Here is a 14,386-nt window from a genome sequence, read left to right as displayed (position 1 = left end):
TTATCTAGACCAATTGTTTCCTATATTTTTCAAACACAGAACAGCACCAGAATTAACCTATTTTTACATTAGCTACATATCTATGCTTAACATATCTATGACATGTATGAGCTTAATGCCATCTTACACAAGCTATATAGCTATGAGCTTAATGCCATTTAACACAAACTACATACATGTAGCTATGACCTTAATGCCATCTTACATAAGCTACATAACTATGAGCTTCATACCATCTTACACAAGCTACATAGCTATGAGCTAAATGCCTTCTTACACAAGTTACATAGCTATGAGCTAAATGCCATCTTACACAAGCTACACAGCTATGAGCTAAATGCACTCTTACACTAGCTTCATAGCTATGAGCTTAATGCTGTCTTACACAAGCTACATAGCTATGAGCTTAATGCCATTTTACACGAGCTACATACATGTAGCTATGACCTTAATGCCACTTTACACGAACTACATAGCTATGACTTTAATACCATCTTACACAAGCTACATAGGCTAGCTATGACCTTAATGCCATCTTACACAAGCTACATAGCTATGGCCTTAATACCATCTTACACAAGCTACATAACTATGAGTTAAATGCCATCTTACACAAGCTACATAGCTATGAGTTAAATGCCATCTTACACAAGCTACATAGCTATGAGCTAAATGCCATATCACAGTAGCTATATAGCTAAGAGCTAAATGCCATCTTACACTAGCTTCATAGCTATGAGCTTAATGCAATTTTACACAACCTACATACATGTAGCTATGACCTTAATGCAATCTTACACTAGCTACAAAGCTATGACCTTAATGCCATCTTACACAAGCTACATAGCTATGAGTTAAATGCCATCTTACACAAGCTACACAGCTATGAGCTAAATGCCGTCTTACACAAGCTACATAGCTATGAGCTAAATGCAATCTTACACAAGCTACATAATTATGAGCAAAATGCCATCTTACAAAGCTACATAACTATGACCTTAATACCATCTTACACAAGCTACATAGCTATGAGCTAAATGCCTTCTTACACAAGCTACATAGCTATGAGTTAAATGCCATCTTACAAAAGCTACATAACTATGACCTTTATACCATCTTACACAAGCTACATAACTATGACCTTTATACCATCTTACACAAGCAACATAGCTATGAGCTAAATGCCGTCTTACACAAACTAGATAACTATGCGCTAAATACCATCTTACACAAGCTACATAACTATGACCTTAATACCATCTTACACAAGCTACATAGCTATGAGCTAAATGCCGTCTTACACAAGCTACATAGCTATGAGCTAAATGTTGTCTTACACAAGCAACATAGCTATGAGATAAATGCCATCTTACACAAGCGACATAACTATGAGCTTAATGCAATCTTATTCTAGCTTCATAGCTATGAGCTAAATGCCCTCTTACACTAGCTTCATAGCTTTGAGTTAAATGCCATCTTACAAAAGCTACATTGCTATCAGGTAAATGCCCTCTTACAATAGCTTCATAGCTATGAGTTAAATGCCATCTTACACAAGCTACATATCTATGAGCTTAATGCCATCTTACACTAGCTTCATAGCTATGAGTTAAATGCCATCATACACAAGCTACAAAGCTATGAGCTAAATGCCCTCTTACACTAACTTCATAGCTATAAGCTTAATGCTGTCTTACACAACCTACATAGCTATGAGCTTAATGCCATTTTACATGAGGTACATACATGTAGCTATGACCTTAATGCCATCTTACACAAGCTACATAACTATGAGCAAAATGCCCTCTTACACTAGCTACATAGCTATGACCTTAATGCCATCTTACACAAACTGCACAGCTATGAGCTTAATGCCACCTTACACAAGCTACATAGCTATGAGCTAAATGCCCTCTTACAGTAGCTTCATACCTATGAGCTTAATGCGGTCTTACACAACCTACAAAGCTATGAGCTTAATGCCATTTTACACAAGCTACATACATGTAGCTATGACCTCAATGCCAATTGACATAAGCTACATATATGTAGCCATGACCTTAATGTCATCTTACACAAACTGCATGGCTATGACCTTAATGCCATCTTACAGAAGCTACATAGCTATGAGCTAAATGCTGCCTTACACTAGCTCCATAGCTATGACCTTAATGCAATCTTACACAAGCTACATAGCTATTAGCTAAATTCCCTCTTACACTAGCTACATAGCTATGAGCTAAATGCAGTCTTACACAAGCTACATAGCTATGAGCTAAATGCCATCTTACACAAGCTACATAGATATGACCTTAATACCATCTTACACAAGCTACATAATTATGAGCTAAATGCCATCTTACAAAAGCTACATAACTATGACCTTAATACCATCTTACACAAGCTACATAGCTATGAGCTAAATGCCTTCTTACACAAGCTACATAGCTATGAGTTAAATGCCATCTTACACAAGCTACATAACTATGACCTTAATACCATCATACTCAAGCTACATAACTATGACCTTTATACCATCTTACACAAGCAACATAGCTATGAACTAAATGCTGTCTTACACAAGCTACATAGCTATGAGCTAAATGTTGTCTTACACAAGCAACATAGCTATGAGATAAATGCCATCTTACACAAACTACATAGCTATGAGCTAAATGTCGTCTTACACAAGCAAAATAGCTATGAGCTAAATGCAATCTTACACAAGCTACATAACTATGAGCTTAATGCCATCTTATTCTAGCTTCATAGCTATTAGCTAAATGCCCTCTTACACTAGCTTCATAGCTTTGAGTTAAATGCCACCTTACACAAGCTACATAGCTATCAGGTAAATGCCCTCTTACACTAGCTTCATAGCTATGAGTTAAATGCCATCTTACACGAGCTGCATATCTATGAGCTTAATGCCATCTTACACTAGCTTCATAGCTATAAGTTAAATGCCATCATACACAAGCTACATGGCTATGAGCTAAATGCCCTCTTACACTAACTTCATAGCTATAAGCTTAATGCTGTCTTACACAACTTACATAGCTATGAGCTTAATGCCATTTTACATGAGGTACATACATGTAGCTATGACCTTAATGTCATCTTACACAAGCTACATAGCTATGACCTTAATGCCATCTTACATAAACTGCATAGCTATGACCTTAATGCCATCTTACACAAGCTTCATAGCTATGAGCTAAATGCAGTCATACACAAGCTACAAAGCTATGAGCTAAATGCCATCTTACACTAGCTTCATATCTATGAGCTTAATGCTGTCTTACACAAGCTACATAGCTATGAGGTAAATGCCATCATACACAAGCTACATAGCTATGAGCTAAATGCCCTCTTACACTAACTTCATAGCTATAAGCTTAATGCTGTCTTACACAACCTACATAGCTTTGAGCTTAATTGGTCATTTTACATGGGGTACATACATGTAGCTATGACTATTCCATCTTACACAAGCTAAAAGCTATGAGCTTAATGCCATCTTACACAAGCTACATAGCTATAAGCTAAATGCAATCTTACACAAGCTACATAGCTATTAGCTCCATACCATCTTACATTAGCTTCATAGCTATGAGCTAAATGCAATCTTACACAAGCTACATAGCTATTAGCTTCAAACCATCTTACACTAGCTACATAGCTATGAGCTAAATGCCATCTTACACAAGCTACATAACTATGAGCTTCATACCATCTTACACTAGCTACATAGCTATGAGCTAAATGCCATCTTACACTAGCTACATAGCTATGAGCTAAATGCCATCTTACACAAGCTACATAGCTATGAGCTTAATGCCATCTTACACAAGCTACATAGCTATGAGCTTAATGCCATCTTACACAAGCTACATAGCTATGAGCTTAATGCCATCTTACACTAGCTACATAGCTATGACCTTAATGCCATCTTACACAAGCTACATAGCTATGAGCTTAATGCCATCTTACACTAGCTACATAGCTATGAGCTTAATGCCATCTTACACAAGCTACATAGCTATTAGCTTTATGTCATCTTACACAAGCTACATAGCTATGAGCTAAATGCAGTCATACACTAGCTACATAGCTATGAGCTTAATGCCATCTTACACTAGCTACATAGCTATGAGCTTAATGCCATCTTACACAAGCTACATAGCTATGAGCTTAATGCCATCTTACACAAGCTACATAGCTATGAGCTTAATGCCATCTTACACTAGCTACATAGCTATGAGCTTAATGCCATCTTACACAAGCTACATAGCTATGAGCTTAATGCCATCTTACACAAGCTACATAGCTATGAGCTTAATGCCATCTTACACAAGCTACATAACTATGAGCTTCATACCATCTTACACAAGCTACATAGCTATGAGCTTAATGCCATCTTTCACTAGCTACATAGCTATGAGCTAAATGCCATCTTTCACTAGCTACATAACTATGAGCTTCATACCATCTTACACAAGCTACATAGCTATGAGCTTAATGCCATTTTACACAAGCTGCAAAGCTATGAGCTTAATGCCATCTTACACAAGCTGCATAGCTATGAACTGAATGCCGTCTTACACAAGCTACATAATTATCTTACACAAGCTACATAGCTATGAGCTTAATTCTATCTTATACAAGACTTTGAGTACTATATAACAAACATGAGGGCCATGATGGCTCTTATTGCTTATTTCTTTTATTTATTTCTAATATCTACCAAGTTGCTGAGGAGGAGATGTGTTTGAAAGCTTATTTCTATTTATAGCTCTTATGACTATTTTGTTCAACAGCCAGGAACAATTTGAACAATTTCTGTAAAGGGTCACCTATTGATCATTCCTGTAGAACTTGACTTTCAACGCATACAGGAGGACTGATGGACTGACAGTTTAATTACTATATACCATAAGGCTATAAAAAACGGAAGAGCTAGAATCTGTTATATACTTACTGACAGCAATATGAGCGCCCTCTCCTGGTGGATAGCCTCTTTTTTGTGAATGAACACAACACAATCCCAGTGAACGGACTGAATTTTCTCTGAAATATATTAATGAAAAAATTTCAAGCACTGTAATATCGTACTTGACTACTTATGTCTGTTTATTTTCTTGTAAAAAAAAGTTCACTGGAAATGTGTCCATAGGACACAGGTGCCACAACACTACACTGTTTAGTCAATCTTCTGACTCTAGGTCAAATATATTTTGGTCTACATGTGACACGAGTTCAAAACTAACAAGCTGCACATCAAAGGACAAGAAAGTAAGTCAAATAAAGGACAAGAAAGTAGGGAAAGGCAAAATTTTGACCCAAGGGTTTAATTCAAACAATCTTGATATAGGTCCACCAAACAACATTTAATATTAAATATCTAAGCTGTAGCTTTCTCCAATTCAGAAAACATTTGTTTTAGTATCTGTTTTTACTACATGTACATAATGAAAATCAATGCCCCTAGGCAGGGCCAATTTTGACACCAGGGGCAAAATTTGAACAACTTTTGTAGAGGACCTATGGATGATATTATAAAGCAAACATCAAAACTCTAAGCCTTGTACCTTCAGACAAAAAGATTTAAAAAAAATTCTATGTGTACATAAAGAAAATCAATGACCCCTGGGCGGAGCCAATTTTGACCCCAGAGCTATAATTTGAACAGTCTTGGTCTCATGCCAAATATTTAACCTCTAGCCTTTGTCAACTCAGAGAAGAAGATTTTTTAAGTTTTTACAAACGCATCTTGAGCAGAGCAATTTTAACACTAGGGGCATAACTTAAACAACTTTGGTAGAGGACCCATAGATGATAATATATATATATAATATCAAAGCTCTAAGCCTTGTACCTTCAGACAAGAAGATTTTTAATAACCATATAACTGGTTATTTCTCTGGATAGCTAATTTCTGCGATATTTTACGTGTTTCTTCCGGCCCCAAAATTAAATTCACAAACATGTCATAGTTTTTTATGTAATTTACCCCGTTTGTCACCTCAATTTGATCAATACACACACCCCGCTTGTAGCCTCTCACTATAGTGAAAATCGAATGTTTATAACACATTCTCTGTGAAGTCAATTTAACACAAAGGATTTTACATGTAGTTTTTCATGTAAAAAGTTTAGCAAATTTGTGATTGTAGCTGTATACATGCTAAGTTGATTATCATTTTTGTGCCCCAACTTTAGGGGGGGGGTCATTTAGATTTACTCTTGTCCGTCCGTCCAGCTGTCAGGGCTATCTAAGAGAAGTAGGGGGCCATCTAACTGTAAACAGAACAAAAGAGAACAATAGAGTTCATTCTGTAACAATAGAATAAGGGGCCATGGCCCTCTATTAAACAAAAGAAAATAACAAAAAGTAAGGCCCTTTAGTCCATTTAAGTGGCATGTCTGTTCTTCTGTCTGTCCGTTCTCTTTTGTGTCGCATGTACCTCAAAAAGTATTTGACCTAGAGTCATGAAACTTATTGCCCTTGACTAAGTAAAAACCTTTTTATTATGTTGTGTTATTTGTTTCTTGAGTGTTTGAGTTAAGCACTCAAGGAACAAATAACACAACATAATGAAACAGTTTTCACAAAGTTAAAGACAAGAACTGTACAAATACTGGATAAATCTACAAGCGAAACCCAACGTGAACAACTACACATGCTGACCAACATTCCAGTTTCATGACTCTAGGTTAAATATATTTTGAGCTATGCACGACAAAAATTGAAAATTGAAAATGGCAATAACTCTCACAAAACATGCTGATAAACATTCCTGTGAAGTTTCATGACCCTAGGTCAAATACTTTAAGAGCTAAATACAACACAAGTTGAAAATTGCAAATTTTTACTAAGTCAAGGGTACTAACTCTGACAAAACAGAATTAAAATTCACAAGCGAAACACAAGGTGCACAACTTCACATGCTGAGCAACATTCTTGTAAAGTTTCATGACTTTAGCTCAAACACTTTTTGAGTTATGTGCGACACAAGTTGAAAAATGTAAATATTAACTAAGTCAAGGGCAATAACTCTACAAAGTGCTGATAAAATCCACACGAAAATACCAAGGTGCACAACTACACATGCTGATAAACATTCCTGTAAAGTTTCATGACTCTAGGTCAAATACTTCTGGAGTTACATGTGACACAAAATGAGAATGGTGGACACATGGATGGAGGACGGCGGATGGACATGCAGCCAAAATGGAATAATGGGCCATTTATTTTGGTTTTTTTTATACTGTTTAATAGAGGGCCAATGGCCCCTTACTCTATTGTTTAAAATGAACTTTGTTGTTCTCTTTTGTTCTATTTACAGTTTGATGGCCCACTATCCCTATTCAGTAGTGCGTATGGATGGATGGTCGGAAGAACAAGGGTAAATCTAAATGCCCCCCCTCCCCCCTAAAGTTGAGATACAAAAATTTGACTTCTGCGATTGATGCTATAAAATTGCGACTGGTGGAGGTAATACTGCTTAAATCTTTGAATAAAGCATCCATGGCAACATATTATGACATGTTATATGTGGTTTTTGTGAATATGCATGTAATCAATAATGTTAGCTAATTGTAATCACTTTATCTTTATACTCCACATTTTAATCAAAAATAAGATTTATATTTTCATAATAATTAGCACAACTGTTGAAGTGTGCTGCTTTAAAATCTTTACCTTAAAGCAGTAACAAGTTAACTCCTATTAACTTTAAATAAGAGTTAACCTGTTATTGCACTAAGGTGACAATAATATATTTATATATAAAGTCTAATCTATTCTATAATCCGAGCACGATAAACAGAACTTTCTTCATATTTATTTACAGTACAGAACAGTTTATTTTAATTCTATATAGGTAAATGAAATGTTGCACATCTCAATGATTGTACATGTACGTTTGACTAATAATTGTAAAGTAAATAATAAATGTCACAATAGCTCAATCGGTAGAGCACTGTCTATGTTCAGAAGGAACCTACTCCTCTACAAGAGGGTAACAGGCTTCAAAAAAGTTTTTTTTTTATTTATTTTTTATTTTCCCTTTCATATATATATATACAAAACTACATAACTATAATTTGTTTGGTTAATTTTTATTGATGTATTTATATAACATTTTAAACAAAGTATCTTCACCTCCTTTATTATATGTTTTGCATTTCATATTACAAATGTATGAATATTTTAACTTTCAAGAGACAAAAAATAAAATATCTTTAAGTTCATAATTTATGCGTAATCATATATTTATTTTGTCAGACAGTAAGAAATAAAAAAAGAAGAATTAAAACTTGTAAAAAAATTTAAACAGTTTCCAACAGGTTTCGAACCCGTTAGCTTAATTCACTTTCATATTAATAAGCAGTCTTACTAATTGTGCTATACAGCCAAACGAATATAACATCTCATAAAATATAATTTGTATAACTTTCAATGTAATTATTTGGTTAATCACTTGCAGGTACCTATGTTTACCCGAGTTAATCTTTTAATGGACTGTGCTGATATTTTTAGAACTGACGGAAGTTCTGTTTATCATGCTCTGACTATACTGCTCAATTAGGACAATTATAGAGTGATGTGGCGGCCAGGTCCACTATAACAGTTAAGAAACGTTATCAAATTGTAAAATTGTCAATCAAGCCAGTGATAAATTTTACTTACAGCTATTATACATGTTATATATGCCAACTGTCACTGTATAACACATGTTGGTAAAGATGTTATCTTTCTAATGAAACTGTCAATTTAATAAAGTTATTTTTTTTATTTTCTTTGTTTCATATTCCTTTTTTATAATATTATTCCTCATCTTGTATGAAAAGAAATGATTTTATTGCATTAATATTAACTTCACAATGAATGATTTTTTTCAAAGTGTTTCTTTGTTATGTTTCTCTATCAAATAATCAATGTTTTTTCAGCCATGACTGACCATATAATTACTTAATGAAATCACAGACACTTGGGGTTTGGAGCTCAAAACGCCTTTAAAATCCAAATTAAATGCATATTTGTCAATCCCAGCACATGTACTGATCATATATATCAACAAGAGCTGTCGGTAGGACAGCAACGCTCGTCTATTCTTAGTGCTTGATAGTAAAAAAAATGCTTGATACAGTTACCTCCTCCTGTTTACAGGTTGGGGTCATGATGGTGAACAAGTGTGCAAAGTTTCAAAGCCATATGTCAATGGACTTTGAAAATATTTGAACTATTACAAAAACTTTAACGTAAATTCTAAGTCGAAAAAGGGGCATAATTCTGTCAAAATGCTTGATAGAGTTACCTCCTCCTGGTTACAGGTTCGGGTCATGATGTTGAACAAGTGTGCAAAGTTTCAAAGCCATATGTCAATGGACTTTGAAAATATTTGAACTTTTACAAAAACTTTAACGTAAATTCTAAGTCAAACAAGAGCTGTCGGTAGGACAGCAACGCTCGACTATTCTTAGTGCTTGATAGTAAAAAAAATGCTTGATACAGTTACCTCCTCCTGTTTACAGGTTGGGGTCATGATGGTGAACAAGTGTGCAAAGTTTCAAAGCCATATGTCAATGGACTTTGAAAATATTTGAACTATTACATAAACTTTAACGTAAATTCTAAGTTGAAAAGGGGCATAATTCTGTCAAAATGCTTGATAGAGTTACCTCCTCTTGTTTACAGGTTGGGGTCATGATGTTGAACAAGTGTGCAAAGTTTCAAAGCCATATGTCAATGAACTTTGAAAATATTTGAACTATTACAAAAACTTTAACGTAAATTCTAAGTCGAAAAAGGGGCATAATTCTGTCAAAATGCTTGATAGAGTTACCTCCTCCTGTCTACAGGTTGGGGTCATGATGGTGAACAAGTGTGCAAAGTTTCAAAGCCATATATCTATGGACTTTGAAAATATTTGAACTATTACAAAAACTTTAACGTAAATTCTAAGTCGAAAAAGGGGCATAATTCTGTCAAAATGCTTGATAGATTTACCTCCTCCTGTCTACAGGTTGGGGTCATGATGGTGAACAAGTGTGCAAAGTTTCAAAGCCATATGTCAATGGACTTTGAAAATATTTGAACTATTACAAAAACTTTAACATAAGTGGTTACGCCGACGCCGACGCGGACGCCGACGCTCGGGTGACTGCAATAGCTCTACTTATTCTTATCGAATAGTCGAGCTAAAAAGGGGCATAATTCTGTCAAAATGCTTGATAGAGTTACCTCCTCCTGTCTACAGGTTGGGGTCATGATGGTGAACAAGTGTGCAAAGTTTCAAAGCCATATGTCTATGGACTTTGAAAATATTTGAACTATTACAAAAACTTTAACGTAAATTCTAAGTCGAAAAAGGGGCATAATTCTGTCTATTACAAAAACTTTAACATAAGTGGTTACGCCGACACCTAAGCCGACGCGGACGCCGACGCTCGGGTGACTGCAATAGCTCTACTTATTCTTATTGAATAGTCGAGCTAAAAAACCAAAGTCTACAAATGTAATTATATTTTAACGTACATTAGAAAATAACCCAAGATCTGCAACTATCCTGGTATAAATACCATTTGTAAGTAGGATATCTTGAAGTTTTAAGCTGATACATCTTATGATTAACATATGCCCAGGACAATTATCAATCATTATAAAATTTATGATAGGCAATAACTTCCAACTTTAACATAATTGAGCAAATAATTTAAAGCACTGCACCTCTCCTAAATATTTTCATTTATGCATTTTCAAGTTAATACCTTGACTACATGTGATTTTAGATGAACATAGTATGACTGCCAGATAGACAAGCTATATGTAGTTCAAGTACCCCCCCCCTCCCCCCACCCAACCCCTCATAACTGGGCTGTACATGGCTTGATTTTTTTTTTAGTATATAATTATTTAATTACCTAACCAGCTGTAAGACATTTCTGTAACTACTGTATAAGGCTCCCTCTGCCGCAGTCACGTATTTCACATTGTATCTCGGTCCTACAGTATGTATCACATAACGACACAACAGGTCAAAACCTTCACTGATCTTAGCCTCTCCTGTCTTGCAAACTAAATTAGATTAAGATAAACATTATTGTATATAAATGAACTCTTATACATATAGGAAATACAGGATGTGACATGTGATTATTTCACATATAAATATTTATTTCACATGTTATAAAATATAACCAATGCACTGTCAGCATTTGCACCATGTGATGTTTCAATAGAAATCATGACGGGAATTAACTACAGTGATTAACGACAATATTAGCCTGGGTTCCAGTCTGTCGATTTTATGTTATGTTTCTGTTTGGCAAATCGACTATCATAACGACAAACGAATACGGAATATTTTAGCGCATATGTTATGAAAAAAAAATGTTATAAATAAGCAAAAACTATCAACGCCTGAATCCCAGGCTACGACAATATAAATAATGAAACATGTAATAAAGAGAAAATTAATCAACACTTTCCTATTTTCACATTTCCATTAACAATTACATTGGGTCACTGTTTTTAAATTAGGAATATGCATGTACTTTTAAAATTGAAAATTGTTATAACAGAAATATCCCCCTCCTTCAATAAAAGAAAATATAAAAACACACCCAAGAACTATACTTTGCAAGAGTGTGCAACAAAATTCTTCAACTTATATTTTTTCAGTCTGCTTCCTAGAACAAACTGATACTGCTGTCATTACTGGTGTCATATGAAGAAACCAAAACTGGTGTCATATGAACAAACCAATACTGGTGTCATATGAACAAACCAATACTGGTGTCATATGAAGAAACCAAAACAAGTGACATATGAAGGAACCAAAACAAGTGTCATATGATGAAACCAATACTGGTGTCATATGAAGAAACCAATACTGGTGACATATGAAGAAACCAAAACAAGTGTCATATGAAGACACCAATACTGGTGTCATAAGAACAAACCAATACTGGTGTCATAAGGAGAAACATGGTGGTGACTAAAGCATGACTTGAACCCTTTATCTCTGGGTAAGCTGCAGGCACTTTCACCACTATGCCAATGCTCCCTGTATAACTGAAATTTTATCCAACATGCCACAACAACAGAGTAAAAGTAAGCTGTCACAGATATCAGACTTATCTTAAAGTTTAGCTTAGCGACATTTGGAGCTTGGAACCAGTACATTACCTCTTATATTGTTTTTAATGTCTGCCTGTAATTTGGGCCCGGCTTTAGCAAAGAGTTTTTCTGTGATGTAAGACCTGTCTGTCATCTTCTCATTAGTTGAATGAACAATAGCATGTACACTCAACTCTGTAATGTCACCTTTCCTGATATGATTAAATAGAAAATAAAATAATGGTTGGGTAAAATTTTTAACTGCAAACTGTTATGAAATCTGAATTAAATGCTTTAATTCTGGAAAATAATTATGCTTGCATGTATATAGACATTCACAAAATAATAAACATGTCATGTACAGTAATATTGTACATTCTACAAAGAAATGAGCCGCATCATGACAAAACCAACATGATGGGTTTGCGACCAGCATGGATCCAGACCAGCCTGGGCATCTGCACAGTCTGATCAGGATCCATGCTGTTCACTTACAGACCCTTTTACAAGTAGAGAAACTGATAGCGAACAGCATGGATCCTAATCAGACTGTGCGGATGCGCAGGCTGGTCTTGATCCATACTGGTCGCAAACGCATAACGTTGGTTTTGTCATGACGCAGCTCATTTAATGTATTATACATGAAGAAAAACAAATTTTTCATTATCAATTTCTTCATTTGAAAATGTACATGTATAAACCTCAATATTAATTGACTTACATATAAAATATCATTATGTAATAAATCTTTATTGCACTAACCACAAAACAATCTTATTATTAAGATCATTTCGCCATGGAAATGGTGACCGTTTTTCATTTTCTGCAACAGTTGGATTATCATCATCAGTATCTGTTGCTAGTGGTAATAAGGTAAGATTCCATCTTGTGAGAGAGTCCAGATGAACAACTGTGTCTCTTAAACCCAACGGGTCCGCATCTCCGTCAGCACCTGTGGGGCTCCATCTCACATTGTTTGATTTCTGATTATTAACTTCAAGAGGGTCGACAGCTATATCAATATCAGACATTTTTCCTAATTTAATCTATGCTCCTTGAACATAATACATATAGTTTCACAGGAGTAAAATGAAGCCAGCATTCTGAAAAAAAGAGAGTATATATGGTACATCTAAAATCAGCAAGATGTGTGCAATAACAAGCCCTTTTAATAGAACTACTGGTAAAGCAACAAGAGGGCCATGATGGCCCTGAGTTCACTCACCTGTAAACAGGCCCCTGGAGCAGGGCCAGTTTTAACCCCAGGGCTTTTATTTGAACAAACTTGGAAGACACTCATTAGAATATGTTTCACGGTGTTAAGTTTTTACTACAAACATACATGTATAATGAAAAACGATGATCTCCACAATCGCCCCCCCCCCCCCCCCCCCCGGCAGGGCCAATTTTCACCCAAGGGCTTTTATTTGAATAAACTTGGTAGACACCTATATAAGATGTTTCATGCTAAACATCTAAGCTCTAGCTCCTTGGTTTTTTTTTATAAGAAGATTTTTTCAAGTTTTTACTATACAAATGTACACATATTGTTAAAAACAATGACACCCCTGGGGCAGGGCCAGTTTTGACCCCAGGGCTTTAATTTGAACAAACTTTGTAGACACTTACTAGAAGATGTTTCATGCTTAATATCTAAACTCTAGCTATTTTTGTTTTTTTCAAAGAAGATTTTTAAGTTTTTGCTATACACATACATGTATAAGGAAAATCAATGACCTCCCGGGGCGGGACCAGTTTTGACCCCAGGGCTTTTATTTGAACAAACTTTGTAGACACTCACTAGAAGATGTTTCATACTTAATATCTAAACTCTAGCTATTTAGGTTTTTTCAAAGAAGATTTTTTAAGTTTTTGCTATACACATATAAGGAAAATCAATGACCCCCGTCCCTAGATTTGCCACTACTTGCCAGCTATTTCCATTGAAAAGGGTGGCATTAAGTGTAAAAAAGGTGGCATTAACTGGAAAATGACAAAATTCCACTCTTTTTCCACTGTAGTGGCAAAATTACCACCAAATGCCACTATCCTTTGGTGGCATTTAGGTGGCATTGAGTGAAAATATGAACATAGACTTTTTTTATGGTGGCAAAAGGGTGGAAATTGGTGAAAAATGAAGCTTAGTTTATTTTGAAGGTGGAAAATGAGTGGCTTTTCGTGGAAAAGTCAGAAACTCTAACTATTTTCTGGGTGGCAAAATAGTGGAAAAAAACTTAGAAAATTTTGTGAATAACTTTT

General features: G+C 35.2%; 1 protein-coding gene across 1 annotated transcript in view; it reads right to left on the bottom strand.

Annotated features, from left to right (window-relative positions):
* Positions 1 to 13,263, bottom strand: part of LOC132735810 (protein GDAP2 homolog) — a 34,275-nt gene extending 21,012 nt beyond the window's left edge. Inside the window, exons 1-4 of the mRNA XM_060722852.1 lie at positions 12,890 to 13,263; positions 12,197 to 12,339; positions 10,930 to 11,083; positions 4,982 to 5,070 (exon numbers count right to left, since the gene is read on the bottom strand). Coding sequence (XP_060578835.1) covers positions 4,982 to 5,070; positions 10,930 to 11,083; positions 12,197 to 12,339; positions 12,890 to 13,158 — 655 coding nt within the window. The 5' untranslated portion in view covers positions 13,159 to 13,263. The remainder of the gene's footprint in view (positions 1 to 4,981; positions 5,071 to 10,929; positions 11,084 to 12,196; positions 12,340 to 12,889) is intronic.
* Between the last annotated feature and the right edge of the window lie 1,123 nt (positions 13,264 to 14,386).

This window comes from Ruditapes philippinarum, unplaced genomic scaffold (genome assembly GCF_026571515.1).
Source record: "Ruditapes philippinarum isolate M1 unplaced genomic scaffold, ASM2657151v2 ctg4708_1_1_1_1, whole genome shotgun sequence".
Lineage (NCBI taxonomy): Eukaryota > Metazoa > Mollusca > Bivalvia > Venerida > Veneridae > Ruditapes > Ruditapes philippinarum.
The sequence above is the reverse complement of the archived record's forward strand: the minus strand, read 5'-3'. Positions and strand labels throughout refer to the sequence as shown.